The sequence below is a fragment of the Topomyia yanbarensis genome, chromosome 1, assembly GCF_030247195.1.
Source record: "Topomyia yanbarensis strain Yona2022 chromosome 1, ASM3024719v1, whole genome shotgun sequence".
Taxonomy (NCBI): Eukaryota; Metazoa; Arthropoda; class Insecta; order Diptera; family Culicidae; genus Topomyia; species Topomyia yanbarensis.
This window is the reverse complement of record NC_080670.1, coordinates 27,341,012-27,357,365: the sequence shown is the minus strand read 5'-3', so window position 1 is coordinate 27,357,365 and position 16,354 is coordinate 27,341,012. Positions and strand designations below refer to the sequence as shown.

General features: G+C 38.7%; 2 protein-coding genes across 12 annotated transcripts in view; one reads left to right on the top strand and one right to left on the bottom strand.

Annotated features, from left to right (window-relative positions):
• The window catches only part of LOC131677165 (uncharacterized), a 137,779-nt gene that overhangs the window by 23,476 nt on the left and 97,949 nt on the right, over positions 1 to 16,354 (top strand). The gene's annotated exons all lie outside the window — the stretch shown is intronic.
• The window catches only part of LOC131677166 (uncharacterized), an 80,861-nt gene that overhangs the window by 22,556 nt on the left and 41,951 nt on the right, over positions 1 to 16,354 (bottom strand). For all 10 annotated transcript variants that reach the window (XM_058956852.1, XM_058956847.1, XM_058956854.1 and 7 more), the window contains 3 exons: positions 5,120 to 5,346; positions 4,900 to 5,052; positions 4,674 to 4,803 (listed from right to left, as the gene is read on the bottom strand). In XM_058956852.1, the coding sequence (XP_058812835.1) occupies positions 4,674 to 4,803; positions 4,900 to 5,052; positions 5,120 to 5,346 (510 nt within the window). The remainder of the gene's footprint in view (positions 1 to 4,673; positions 4,804 to 4,899; positions 5,053 to 5,119; positions 5,347 to 16,354) is intronic.

Below are 16,354 nucleotides of genomic sequence, written 5' to 3'. Positions count from 1 at the left end.
AAATGAAGACGATTTTGATAAAAATGTTGAGCAATTCTCATATTTTTCATGAAAACATCGCAAAATAATGGTTACTTTCATATTGTTGTCCCAAAGCCGGATTGTATTTTTAACAAAAGAACATAGCGTTGGAAAGGACAATTCTTTTTCACTAAAAAAAATTAAAACCGGTTTGAAATGACCACATAACTATTTTTCAGTGCCAAAAGCCCTGAACAATGCTTTATTACTATAAATCAAGATGTTGAGCGAATAATAAATTTATCAAACGTGGTTTTGTGTTGTATTTGGCAACACCTACAATCTTTACTAGATAATTTGAAAGAACCTTCAATTTTGTTTGTTTTGTAGCTTTTTTGTCAAGTATTGTTTTTTTTGGAATTCTAATATGAATGTATGAAAGATATTGCTTTTTCAACTACATTTAAGGAACGAATTCGAGGTATAATTGAGGAAAAATTGCGAAAAGAACATAAATAGTATTATGAGCTTCATTTATTATTCTCTTCTGATCGAGTATTTCTGAAAATTGTACATTTTGGTTTTCAGTTAGTGTATTAGCGCATTTCCCCAAAATTCCACGCGTCCTTTCCCGATTGAAAGGAACGGCCGCCATCCATGAAACACCGCGCTTAGTCGATTTGTTATAATATCGCGAATTTGCACAACTAAGGGCTAAATGAGAATACACATTCTTTCAAAAATCAGCCCTGCGTTATGAAACGTTTTGTGCAGATTGAGTATACCAGGAGCAAATTGTACCAAATTCACCACTTTCAATGAAATTCAAAAAAAAATTCGATTACAGAATTGACAAAATGTTGGTTAAATGAGCTAAACTTATCAACCAAATTCTGTTTTAAAAATTCTCCTAGTGTTTAAACCAAAATGGGAGGCTTATTACTACCGCTACATTATTTAATTTCAAGCGCAAATACAAGTACTAGTTACTTCAAAAACTTGCTGGTCTTAATACTCTAGGTTGAGAACCAATGCTCTAATGAAATTTAAGAGATTTCATTAAGCAGACAAACGCCGCTCTTTCGATTTTCACGACTTTTATTTTCAGCTGATAATTCGAGATACTGCGTTCAACAGAGACCGCAGCCACTGGCTGCCTGGATTACGGAACAGTACTCGACAAACATATAATTAGGGCTCTAAAGCCAACTGTCAAAATTCACTGCGGGGGGAATTCCGATCGAACCGTAAATCTCCCACTGCAGCCCTTGATTGCAAATAAAAGTTTTCGTTGACTGCTATGCCTCGTGCTTGGGTATAAACGGTTTCCCCAGAATTTCTCAAAGTGAATTTTGGCATTCGGCTTTTGAGCACTGATCATATGTTTGTCGAAAGTTATTCTATAATTTTATACGCTTGCATATTTTTACGGGAAACATTGAAAAATCAACACAAATTTATGAATGCAAATAAACTTTTCAAACTAGTTTTGTGTTCCCCTTTTATGAACGACCCCCGTTGGAGGTACACTCGCAACACCGCGTGGCGACATTTGCGCAGTTTCGTACCCCTTGTTCTCTTTCTACGGTAGTGTACGACTAGCTAGGTGACGTCACTTTCTGTTGTTACTACATTATATGGTTTGTGTATAGTGGAAAAAATGGGTAGCGACGCCAAATGGATTGCTGCTTGCTGATGATCGAGGTCTTTGTTTGTGACACACGCTACGCATACCAACAAACGTCCGCGTTGAGCATTGAGTATTCTTCGCCCGTTAGCAGTCAGGCCTAGTCGGGGTGGTGAAGTCAGCAAAAAGAAAAGCAGAAAATTCAATATTTTGTTTTTTTTTTCGGCAGGAAAAAAAGTGCTGAAGTTAGCTGAGTTGTCCAGCTATAGGCCTCGATTAATGGTTAATCGGGAGGGAATTGTTACAGTTTAGTGCGAACCGGCCAGTAGCAGCAGTAGTTGCCATTAAACGTGGTGTGAACCGAAGCCGTCTGCGAATGTTTTGATTTGTGCAAGTAGAAAGTTTTCATCTGCGATCGAGTGGTGGGTGCCGAGAGCTTTCAAGAGCTTTTCTTCGTTGTATTTGCACGTCAAACGAAGTAGGCCTCTGGGAGATTAAAGAAACTAGTGAAGTAGTGTCATTGTATTGTGGAAGCAAAGTTCAGTATTTTTACTATTTTGTTCTGGCACAATCCGGAAAAAAATCGATATTGTTATTCGGTGAGTGGCGTTTTTGGTTACAATACCCATTCATTCGGTGTCAGTCAATCGGATGGGGCAAATGTTTAGTAGACTGTGAAGGGGAGATTTTGCGCAATACAAAGCGGACGCTTGGATGTGTGCGAAGACTCACTGAAGAAGATCCTCTCTGCTGCGTGTATAGGAAACCGAAGAGAGAAAACCGAAGCTGTGTTTGTGAACGGAAAATATTTGTGTTTACATTAACACCCCCCTTTCAGTCGGGAAAATTATCCAAAGGTAGGTGGTCCAATAGTGGTTGTGCTCAGTTTTCTTTGCTATGCAAAAAACAATCGCTTTATATGACGAACCTGTAAGATAGACGCAATTTTTTTAAATGGTCGATGGTTAAAAAATTGCATCCATTTTGAATCCCTCTTTGAAAAATTTAGGTTCATGGGATGGATTAAGCATAGTTTGACTTACCTGTCCGACTTATTCCGAACCGCTGACTTGATATCAATAGTAGATCCGTGAAAAGGGTATTATTATTATTATTATTATTTACGATATGGGAATGTTTGTAGTTATTTGATTGTGTGTTAGTCATCGTACACAAATGACGCAAAACAAGGGACAGTCATCAAGTAGTGGAAAGATGAAAGAGAATGATGTACAATTGATGTAGAAACAAAACTCTAATGTGTACCACAAATAATAGACATATACATCTTGTAAAGGTAATTCAACTTCGTTGTCCTGCTATCACTAACATCAGTGTTTAAATCTTTATACTCACAACATAAAACTTATTACTTAATTCTAACATTGAACAGATACTGCACTATTGTTAGTAGGAAAGACGATGGAACGAAACTCAATTAGTATGGTCGGAATGGAATTGAAAGGTTCATTGTTGGATAGTTGTGGTTATTGACGCGATACATAAAGTTTGAAGCGAGCTTCGGACGGAAACGATGATTGTGTAAATAGCCTAACGATTAAAGTTAAGAACGGGTAATGGGGTGATCATTTGTACTTCATCTTTAATGGTTATACTTACTTAGAACCGCTAGTCGCTACGTTCTGTCACTTGTTGTGCATGTAATTTCCGTGTAGTTTATCTGTTAAGGTTGGAGAGAGAATCGGCAAAAATAAAAAACGAAAAAGCAGTTTTTTTCCACACCGAGTGTTAGGTCTTCATAAAAATCAATCAGCAGGACTGTAACAACATTTTACATGAGCTGATTGATTTTTATGAAGCTCTAAAACTCGGTGTGGAAAAAACTGCTTTTTTCGTTTTCGATTTTTGCCCATTCTCTCTCCAACCTTAACACGCAAAGCTAGCTATTTAAAAAAAAAGTTTCGCAGTAAGCATTTTAAAAAATAAGCAATCAATATGAATACTCTATCTCGGTTGTAATAAAATTGATACGACATTCATCCAAATTTGTATTTAAAATTGAATTATTTCGCTTGATCGCTGATCCGTTCGAACCGAATTTATCCGTTTGCATTTGCTTGGTAGCAGATTCAACGGAATCAGATTCCTTGAAAAATGCGTCGTCGTTTGAATACACTTTAAATAAAAGATCTGTTAGAATTTCGAACGAATCATGTCTTTCATGGAGGTAAAACCAATGATTCAGATTGGGTTTGCATCCCACATTCTGGATTCCAGTCTGTGGATCCAAGTGTGTTTATGTTTCAAAAATGCTTGAATCATCATTAAAGTGATTCAAGTATAATTAATTTTTTAAAGTCCTGGAACTTTCCGTGAGATTCTCAATTATAAAACGTTTGGATTAGAACTACAATATAAGGATTCGGTCTCAGGAATAAACAAACGTGGACCGAGTTCTAGAATTATCTTGAATCCGCTTGTGCTTCTTTGCTGCATTTTGTCCCGCTAGTTCCACACGAATCTGTAGTTGAAACTAAACCACAGCAAAGTAGATCCATTTGATAGACGCCAGTCAAAACTAGTTTTAAGCAGGGAGTTTATTATCGGCAGATCGCGCACGTTATTAAATACGTTCATGGGATCACAAATCAGGTGTTCGAAAACCATCAATCATATCGTATTTTTTTACATCATTAGATCATTTTTTTTAGTTCTGAGTCGTTGACCTCAACTCATATTTGGCTATAGTTGAAACTAAAACTTGGTTCTCATGTAAAATTTCAACAAAGTTACCACGCCATGACAGTTCTGGACAGTACATTTTCTAAACATTACCTAAACTTTTTCTCTTTTTCCCCTTATACTTATCCTATTCTTACTGACAATTTCACTTATACCAACAGTGTACTTTGTACATAAACAATAACAGTTTCATTTGTACGCTACCAAAAAAAAAAGTCCAGTCTGGCCATAAGCATAAAATGGCTTATCCGTAGCCGTGTCCGTCGAAAAACCAGAATTATCCGCAACTCTTTCTCTTACTCAAATAAAATACTATCCGTAACAAAAAGGTGGTGTAGGAGAGGATACAGAGGACATGTAATAAGCATATCAATTTAATCACCATTGGGTGTTCTGAGTGTGGCCGTTCCGAGACTTCCGTGCAGCTTAAAGTACAAACTGTTAACGTCGGCCGTGACCGGAATCGGGATGGTATGATCCCCGTGCAGGTCGCTTTCGGACACGAGAGTGGTCTAAAAGGAGAGTCGTAAATAAAAGGAAAAATCCACCGGTCAGTTAGGTTTTGGGATACGAAGCCGGGTGCGAAGGGTACGCGAGCTAGAGTTTACCAGCACAGGGTTGTTCCCGAAGTGATGATCGATTTCAAATTGTATGACTCGACCGCCGGTTCGGTAAGCCAGCTCGTGCAGTCCCGTCTGGCTGTCCAGATGTTGATCCGACAGAGTACCGTCGGCTTCGTCTCCGAACCAGATTATGTAGAGCTGGGAAAAAACGAAGTAAATTAAAGCTAGTTTAGAAACAAAACGTGCGAACAAATTCGCAACTTACCCGAATTCGCTTTTTCAACAACGCCAGGGCTGCTTCGTGGGCAATGTTCTTCTCGACGACTGCCGCGTTGGACGTCGCTAGGAAGATGGCGCTGTCGTACGGGATCTCCTGACAGGTCCGCAAAATGCTGTAGTAGGCTGGAGCGCTGTTGTCGTACGATGGCTGCAGCGAGTTGATGGCTTCCATCAGCGATTTCGTGTTTCGGAAGCTGATGGATTTGGCGATAGCTGGCAGGATGGAAAATTTATTGTGTTATAATAAAGCTGTAATTTGGAAAACATTTTATTAAGAAGCGTCCTGATTTCCCAGGAAATGTCCTAGTTTTTGATTGATTTGGACTTCAAAATTGAAAAGAGAAAGAACGCAGTATTAACAAGTTGGTGACGTATCAATGAAGTGTAGACCGCTTGGAAGAGGATCTGGCGGCGGACAGATATCCGTCAAGATATCGACAGATGTCAAAATCCCTCCCAGCCCAAGCTCTCTGCATTGTCAGAAAAACGAGCTTAAAATTGTTCACGCAATATTCTATTGAAAAGTATTAAAAATTGTTTTTGCAATCGTTGCGATCTTAGCTCACAGATCAAGAGGTAATGTTAATCATTGAAGAATGCCTGGCACCCAAATTTAATTCAATAACCCAGGAAAGCTACTTAGGACCGTTAATGTTTCTACTTTACATCAATGACGTGTATCCCGTGCTAAAAACACCTCACCGATCCTTCGCATACAATTGAGGATTTCAGATTTCTTCAACAACTGCTTGAAACATTCGTTGATTGTGGTGTGACAAGAACTAAAAATTGTATAAATCCAGAAAAGTGTTCGGTGATCGAATTCCCACATAAGACATTCCAACCGGCCTCTGGCTAACAGATCCTCAGAAATATTTTAGGACTGCTGAAAACTTGGTGAAATTTCGCCAAGCACGTTCGAGCGAATAGTAACGAGACGGGCGGTTTAAGGAGTCCCTTATCGATTGTTCTGGGTCTTTACCCGTCTAATATGGCCACCCTAAGGTTAGAAAATAGCAAATAATCTACATGAATCGCGAATTGCGCATTCATTTTTGCTAGCAATAATCAACTTCCCAAAAAAAAAGTTCTGTGTACTGGCAAAGTTCGGCAGCAACTCCGTATTGTCCAATCGAAATAAAAATTGGAACGAAAAAGATGAGTGCAGGGTAAATTAGTGTTGTGATCACATTGCTTATTCAAACGCGCGAAGTTATACACACGCTAGCATACACGACATAAAAATGGCCACCCGAATAAATACGTTAATATAGAAATGCTTGTGCTTTTCGCGATAATATAAATCTGACCACGCATGCGAATATGCGCACGCCTATGCCCAGGATCTTACACACATAAAAACCCTCCGGCGATCAAGTCAATATGTTAGCACTTGCGAAGTCGGATAGCCAATAGTCCAAAGATAAAAGAGTTATAGAAGCGTAGAATCCAAGATTTCAATAGCTCCGATGAGCCAAAAGTCCAACGGACCAAGCAACCAATCCAAAGAGACAAGGAGTTCCAGAGTCCATGAGCCCAAGAGTTGAAAAGTTCAAGAGCTCTTGACGCCGCGAGGCCGAATCCGAGCAACCAAAAGTTAGAGGAGTTCATGAGGCAAAAGAGTACAAAAATTCCAGAAGTTTAGAATCCGAAGAGCCGAGTGTTCGAGAAATCTAAAATCCAAGAGTTTAAGAATTCGAGGAACCAAAACTCCAAGAGTTCAAGCTACGAACAGTTCAAGGAGTCAACATTTCTCAGCTGTTCGAGAAACTAAGAAGGCGAATCCGAGAAGCGAGAAATTATGTCATAGAATAGTCTAGCATCTAAGAGTTGAAGAATCCGATGAGCCAAAAAGTTCATGAGCTCAAGCTCAAGAGTTCATGGGGTCAAGAGTTCCATGTGCCCAGGAGTTCAAAATTTCAAGAAATTCACTAGCACAGTCCGAGTGGTCAAAAAACCGATAAGTACATGAGTTGGAGAAGTTCAAGAGTGATAAGAGCCTAGAGCCCAGGATTCAAGTGTCCAGAAGCTCAAGCAACGGAGAGTCCAATCAGCCCAGAGTTTCAAAGTTCAAGGGTATATGGGTTTAGGAGACTCAGAAACCGAGCTCTAGAGGCCAAAATTTCGAGAAGTCAATGAGTTGCAATAGTCTAAAAGTCCGAAGAACCAAGTACAAGAAACCAAGAATTCGAGAAATTTAGGATTAAAAAGATACTCCGAGCTCAAGACGCCAAAAATTGGTGAAGCCAAGAATCAAGGAGTCCACGAGATCACGAACTCACGGGTTTAAGTATCCAAGGGTCTAAATATCCATCTGTTCCATGTATGCGAAATAAAATTTGGACAAAATTCAAAAGGCAATTTTTGTAGAAAACCCTTTACTAAAAGTTCTCTCTATATGAAAACATTTGTCAGCTTATTAACTTATTGTAGAAAAAAACTTGAGCCCATTCGAGAAGCTTTACGACAGTTTCCAGGAACTTTTTGCAAAGGAGTCGAAAAAATTGATGTTGGCATATTCTTAATTTCTTTCTTAATTTTGATTATCATGTTTGTTAGTTTTAGGTAGAAAATTATTGGCATATACTCTCTGCTTCAAATTATCCCAGAAATCCTCATTCGGACGCGCTTGTGGTACATTTCGAGGGTTATCAGCCTTTTGTACAAAAGGTATGCTATAATCTTCCAATGCGCCAAAACTTTTTTGGCATAATGGCTAGGTGCCAGATTGGGCATTCGCTGCCAATTTTTCCACATGCTAGCGGGTTGAAATTAACACTGGATGTTTAAAATAAGTGTGCTTAGCGTATGACGTTTAGTATGGTGTCTTGTGCAGGGTTGCATTTTTGTTTTAATGCTGGAAGGGTTGTCCATATTTCATTCCTCATACGTTAGATGAACATGAGATCAAGTATTCAAAAGTACAACACTTTAATTGACTAAATTACCAGTAGTTCTAGAACGCGAGAAGGCAAACATTCAAACTTCCTAGATATCAACAGTATTATTGACCAAAAGTCTGAGAGTCCGAAGAGCCAAGAGCCCAAAAACTGTAGCCGCCAGAAGTCCAAAATCAAAAGACTTCAAGTGTCCACGTGTTCAAAAGATAGAGAAACTTAGTCCGAACGACCAGAAGTTTGAGGAGTTTATTTATCGTAAGGGTCCAGGAATCCTAAAGTTCAAGCTACCAAGAGTTCAAGTCATCGACAGTTCAAGAGCCCAGCAAACGACGAGTTAAAAGATCCAGTAGTACAAGAGGAACAGGCCAAGACTCCAGGGATCCATGAGTTGAACAATTCGAGGAACTAACAGTCCAAGAGTTCAAGCGACCAAGGGTCAAAAGCTTCAGAGTCCAGAGCCCAGGAGTTCAAGATTTCAAGAGACTGACTAGTCGAATCTGAAAGACAAAAAGTCAGAGTAGTTCAAGAGTCCTGAAATCCAAGAGTCTTAAGGGCCATGTGCCCTAGGAGCCTAGAATCCAGGAAGTCAAGACAGCCGACCTGGGAGTCCAAGACTCCTCGATGGTTCAAGTCCACGAACTCTGCAGTCCGTGCAACGTTCAAAACCACACACGAATATGCAAGCGATTAGACGGTTATGTAAACGAATTTATACACTCGACACACACATCCTTGCGATCAACACGTTATCATACGCACATCACAAACGCAAATATGCTGACCACGTGACTGAACTCTAGTATTATGGGGGAACCCACTCTCTTCTAACATTTGAACTGTATATTGAAAACTAAGCATCAGTTTCACGGTCCCTGCGATCAACCTTAAAAAATTACAAACGCAGTCTCAAGCGTGAACCTACGAACGCCCGTGATCGCGTCATTACGAATCGGTCACGTTCGGAAGTCTATCCTCGGGTCTAGCAGCCTAGGTCCATGCGTTCAGTTGGACCAATAAAACAAAAAAATGACCATCCACTAGACAACACGTTCCATGGCGACATGACCGGGAACTCTAGTGGTATGAAGGAACTCACTCCCTTCTAGCATCTGAACCGCGCACTGAAAATTAGGTATCAGATTCACGGTTCGCGTGATCATCCAGGAACGCATGCGTTACATACACCCAGCAAACGACACAAATACCTACGCGATTGAACACGTTAACATACAAACGGTTGAGCCGTTCACGATGATACACAGGGGCAATTGTAGTAAATGATTCTGACAAGAGAACTAGGGTCTACAGTTCCAGTAGGAACACTCTCAAAAAAGGTATATTAAAAAACTTAATAAAAGCGCCGCCCTAGTGACTGAATTCCGAACTAATTTGATACATTAAAATAAAGCGCTAGGTGCTAGACAGCAACTTTGTCCAATGTGCCGTCCGTGACTTTAAAACGAGCGATAATTGATGTTTTGGTTTTCCATTTTCCGACCGCTTTGCACCATTTTTCTTTTTATCACATATTTTCCGGTTAATTTTTCACGCGTTGGGAAATGACACTTTCACCGGAATTTCCGGAAAATGCGCTCTACAATATACATTCGTGAAAGACCCCTAGATAAGACAGAAAATGTGCATAAATACCAATTTCGGGCCAAAACGTGTAACACTCACTAACACAAATTGCTTTTCTCTCATATACACTAACAATCTCTCATTCCAAACGTACAAACGTGGCCTACGCGATAGCACAAACCTGGTCACAAATACGAACGCCCGTGATCTCGCCAATATTCAAACACCCCGATTGATTAGGTGAAAGTTGGAACCTAAGAACCTAAGCTCGCGCAATCATGAATCGGTCACGCCCGGAAGTCTCCGCCCTTGATCCTAGCAGCCCAAATTCATGCCTTTAGTTGGACCAATAGAAATAAAAGCTAGACAAGACGTTCACGCGCGATCATTGAAGAATACGCGAACATACGAATTGCCACACGTTTATAAAAATAATGTGTCCACGCGAAGTTACATACATACTAGCACACACGACAAAAACGTCCACATACAAACGCTCGAGTCCTTCGCGATCATCCACGCACGACCACACCCACGATCTCGTAAAAAGTATAACACCCCGGTGACTAAGTGAATGGTTTAGCACTTATAAATTAACAATCCCGGTCTCGAGAGTGAACCTCCAAATGCCCGTGTTCGCGCGATCATGAATCGGTTTCGTCCGGAATCCCCTATTCTCGGCCCTAGTAGCATAAGTCCAATGCCTTCAAGTGGACCAATCAAAAATATAATGCTCATATCCACTAAACTACATAAAAATCGAATGTATACAAACAAAGTCACATACACGCGACAAACAAATATAAAAATGCTTGAGCCCTTCGCGACCATCCACGCAATCTATATACGCGCGTTTCCAGACATTATAACATCCCGGTGATAATATGAACGTCTCAGCACTCAAACGCAGTCTCAAGCGTGAACCCACAGTCCCCCGCACTCGCGCGATCATGAATCGTTCACGTCCGGAAGTCTCGATCCTCGATTCCAGAAGTCTAGGTCCATGCCTTCAATTGAATCAATTAAAAAGAAAGCTCTCATATACACTGGACAACACGGTCCATGGCGACATGACCGGGAAATCTAGTGATATGGAGTAACTCACTCCCTGTCAGAATGTGATCCGTACACCGAAAACTAAACATCAGAATGACGGTCCGTGTGGCACATACACACGAGCACACGCGACAAACACGTCAACAAACGATACTTCAGCTCTTCGCCATCATCTTCGCACACCTACATTCGCGATCGCAACACTCCGGTAAAAAGTGAACGTTTTAGTACTTACGAAGTTACAAACGGTCTCAAACGCGAACCCATAAACGCGCGCGATCATGAATCGGTCACGTCCGGAAATCTTTATCCTCCATTCTAGTAACTTAGGTCCATACATTCAGTTATACCAATCGAAAACTAAAGCTCATATCCACAAGGTAACACGTTCCTTGGCGACATGACTGAGAGCTCTAGTGATATGTAAGAACCCACTTTTTTCTAGAATCTGAACCCCACACGAAAAATTAAGTATCAGATTCACGGTCCGCGCGCGATCATTCTAGAATACACGCGAATATGCGAAAGCAAACGGCATTTATATAGAATTTATGCACGCGAAGTTACATACACGTTAGCATACGCGACATACTAAGGCACACGCGATCGAACACGTTAACGTACAAATGCTCGAGCTCTTCGCGATGATACACGCGATCGCAAGTCCCGCACATACCTAAACCGTACAATGAATATCACATTCAGAATCACAGCCCGCTACAATTGGCCCAAAGCAATGTTTTAGTGGGCGACATTGCCTGTCTCGTCTGCAAATTGTAGTATGTGATTCTGACGGGAAGCCCTTCCGAGAACCTAGCCCTACAGCTCCAGTAGGACAACTCTCGAAAAAAAAATATTTATTTTGACTTAATTTTAACATAAAAAAATACTTCGTTTTTGGATGACGAGCAATTTTTAGCTGATATATGAAACAAATTTGTTGAAGGCATAATAGCTCTATGTATTCAGAGTATAGGTATGTGAAACAATATTTACGAATTTTTTTCTAAATCTAATTTGTTTCAATAATTTTTTTCATCTTGATTTTTAATGACTCTCATATTGGATGAAAATGTGTATTTTATTGTTCTATTGAACGTCAGACAAATATAAGAGTTATCACTAAAAGTAATGTTAGAGTGCTTTCATGTCTTCACTGAAGTTATTTTTAAAAATCATCTTCTACAAATTTACTAAAGATACCAGTTCTCTAAATACATTTATTTTTTGAAAAGTTTGTACTCCATCTTAACTGCTCGGGGAATTAATCACCAAAATAATGTTGTCAGAAGATGCTTCGTATTATGTTATAAAATTAATCTTTTAAAGTTGACAGTTTCGATGTTCTGTGCTCTTGACCGTGAAAAAATGTGTTTGAATAACTGGATGGATTTTAATCATTTATACACCAGTCGATTCAGAAACGCCTAGCTTGATTATTGGTAGTAATATAATATCTGTGCAACAGAAGTATTCTATTAAAAATAGGTCAAAACGAAAAGATCACAAAAAAGCGAAATTTTTCATTCATGTGACTCAGTCAAATACGAGAAGTTATAAATAGAGGTGCCGCGTTTTGGATGCATTTGTTACTGGAGACGCCATTTTGAGCCTGCACTATTTAGATAGAGTATACTGCCCATGATCGCATATCAGTCCCATAAAGATAGGAAATTCCATAGAAAACGGGACAACTATGCGATCATGGGTAGTATAGATAAGCGACAGATACGAGTCGTGTACCGTAAACCGGGGTGAAATTGATCACTTTTCGAAGTAATCATTGCATATTTTTAGACGTAACACATTTTTTTCAAGTTTAGTATTTTTAAACCATGTACTGATGTATGAAGAACAAGATTGAATGGTTTTACCTAAAATTGTCCGCATACAGCTATTTTACCAAAAATGATTTCAAGTTGAAGTCCGTTTTCGTATTAAATAGATGTTAATTGGTATTATATAGAGTATTTCAATGTACTGTAAAATTCGAGTAACCAAAGTTCGTATAATTTGTGTCCAACTAAAATAAAAGATTCTGAAAACCTTTGAATCTGCTAAAATTGTTTATTTCAGTGCTTTATCAATATACAAAAAGTTTCATCCATTTTAACACGTTGGAATATTGAACAATAAAAAAAATGTTGCGAATTTTAGCTTAAAATAATTGCCAACTAGTTTCACAAAAAAATATATTTATGATAAACAAACTCTTAAAAGTAAATTTGGCACATCCCACTCTAAAGGAAAATAAAAACTCGCTTGTAATTTATTACTCTTGCTCAAATCTGAGATTTATTTGTTTTATGAAAAATAGACACTTTACGAAGCTTCGTAAAAATAAAGTAAAATTTCGGGTTTTTGTAGTTTTTGTACCCAAAATCCGAACAATATAGTCAAAAAGTATAACAAATCAGTATAAGTTTAGAGTAAAAGTCATTTCAAATTAAAAAGATTCGGGGGACTATTCTGGTTTAATAAGCGATCTACGAAAAAAGTTTCGAGTGATCAAAGTCACCCCGATGATCAAAGTCACCCCGGTTTACATGATGATTTGGTTGGTAGAGTGGGTTTGCATTGTGTTCAACACTGCAGGATTCAATGTTTGTGCGCTGCTTGTGAGTTTGGGTTGGGCCAAATTAATTTATTTTTAGGTTTGTGCGTGCGTTGAGTTGACGATACGGGGGGAATTATTGTGCCAAAATATTGTAATATTGCGTTTTGTAGGTTCGTAACGTAATGAACCTATTGATTGGCCCACACGTTTCATATTTCGGATCTACGTGATACGTTTTATATCACTAAGGCATCTGACAACGTGTTCCTGTAGGTATTTCGAAAGCACGGGCGGATTGAACTGGGTTTGTACCTACTAAAAGGATTGGTGCGCTTGATTGAGTTATATGCATAGCTTAAGCACGTTACCTTGTATAATAAGTTCAATTACGCGATTCATTTCAGTACTCTGATGAACACCATAAACAGCCACTTACTTGACTTTTTGTTTTTTCTTAATTTTCTATCCAACTGGGTTTTTACGATTGATAACACCAAAATTGTTGCTCATAAAAAACCATTCGTACAAACAGAAAACGTCATTTTCCATCATTTTCATTCTACTTTCCGAAAAGCAATATGCAGCCCACTCAAGTTAGTTTTTGTCGAGCCCTTCTGTGTGTAAAATATTGATTGTGTTTACGAATTAAAATTTTGAATAGAGAAACTCGTTACATAAATTCCCACTGATCATATGATCTGATATGCTAATATTTCTTTCAGGAGGAAGGGAAAGGCAGTTTACCTCCTCTATCCCTATGTATTTATTCAATTTATATCCATTATTATCACCTTTATCCTAAACTCAGTCGCAATGTTTAGTAGTATTGTTAGCGGTCAACCTCTTCGCCATATCTGTGTCTCATACCCGACTACAAGTAATTTTTCATACCTGGAACACGACGCCAAATTAACCATGACAAGAAAAAAATGTTTCCAGTCATATTGTCACAAACCAATAATGTATACTAAAATATATATTTAATACTGCATCATCGCAGATAAATATTTTGGTGAAAAATTGGGGTTCTGCTGTCTTGTATCTGGGTGCGCCCCGTGCCCTAGTTAATCCACAAATGCACACTCCTTCAATGGTCTACTAGCATATGCAACAACAATCTTCTATTATGCACCACTGCTCTTTTCACTTGGTATTCAAGTCAAGACAATTGATTCAATTCTCGATAGACTCTTTAACTTCTCCCTAGTGGAGAAATTTTGGAAAAAAAAAACAATTTTTTCTCCACCAAGGAGAAAATTGTTTACAGCAATCCTTGCGCTGGAAGAGCAAAAAATATATAACTAAATTAGTTATGGAATTAGTTTATCGAATGCGGCTCATCAGAAACCGACTTTAACTTAGTGACAGGACTATCACTAGGTTAGTGTCGGATTCTGATGAGACGAAGTCGAAACGAAAATTCCATAACTAATTAAGTTGATTGTACTTGTTCACTCGCCACTAGTATAACTGGAGTAAATCACTATTAGTTTCCCTCCAAGATCATAGAACATATCGAATCATTCATTTTCAGTCATTCCATTCTAAACTGGATCCAAACACATTCTGCTCAAACTACTATCCTGCAAACAAAGCTACCCCAGCTGAGCGGCCATACCCGGGGTACCTACGAACCAGTTCTGTGACGCCACTTCACATATTTATTTTGTCGTTATTATTTTTCGCTCGGTAATATTAATTAAAAAATGGATCGGCCATCAACCGAGCAAATAAATAATGCGCAGAGAGGACGCTTGTTTGTCCACCGCCGCCGTACGATTCTGCGGTTTAAATTTTGATCTAAATCGTAATCGAAAACCGGTTTTCGTCGTTCCGACTAAATCAAGTCGAACCGACCGAACCATCATACCGTCGTCACCGCCGACGTGCCAATTGACGACATGCCTCTTAGGTAGACCCTAAGACCTGAGCTGAGGACTGTGGATTTTCGATTACTTCCAAAGCCCCCCCGCGCACCATGTGCAATGAATTCCACCGGTGCAAGCTCACAGTGCACAGTGGTCCAGGAAGCGAAATTAGCGGGAAACAATTAATTGCGCTTTCATCTTTAGATTTAGAGATTTGGTGTCTTAGAAACATTTATTGTGTGTGACAAACTGCATCTTTTGGCTGAAACGGTCTTAGGGTGGTCCTTAAAGTGTCAAAGTTGTAGAAATTATTTCAAATTTTAGTTGAGATAGAGTGATACTTTCTTCTACAATATTCTAGAACAATCAATTCTGAGCAACTTTGTTGAAGATTCTAACTTTGTATCTCAAACAGTTTTCATTTTATAGTGAGTTCCATGTCAAAAAAACAGTTTTCTCCGTACAGTTTTTTAGTGTGATTTTTCTCACAAAAGTACTCTTCTGTGTACTTTTAGAGCATGATTAGGGGCAACTTTTACTGAAGAAAGAAAATTTTTATCTTGTCTGGTTCAAAAGTTATACATAATTTTCACTGAAAAATACGCCCTTTTCAAATGTCGATATTTTAAAAGGGGGCAAACGAAAATTGATAATTTTGATTGCATTTGAAAGGTTGTACTTGTGCTTTTAATATATTAAAAAATTGGAGAACGCTTTTTTGTCTTTCTCAAATAAACCAAAATTACGTAGAAGCATTTTTGCATACATTCCTACAGCGCTCATATAAAAAATATTTGTTTTACGGAGATTCTGTGAATTTTTGCCAACACTTTTCAAGAATGCAGGCTGTTTTATTTTGTAGATAGGGTAATGATCCTATTTTGGACCTATTCGTTAGGGTGCCGTTCTATATCACTAATGCCGACCTATAATTTGCTTCCAATCATCGCCAAGATTTTTTAAAATCATCACACATTTTCAAGCTTTTTGAAATACAGTTATGTTCCGATCTACAGATTTATATTACAGATATTTACGAATATGTACAGATGTATGTCTGTATCATTCACTGAAATTTGATTAGGTGCATAAATATTGTTTGGCTTTGTGACTGTCATTAAACTTTGTTTTGATTAACTTCTTTTCTTCAAACAAGTTGCAATTAAACCCACACGAATTTTCAAAACTGTCGTTGTTTTGGTAAACCACTCTGCAAAGCGCTTGAATACAACATGTGCAATACCAAAACTAAGCATTAT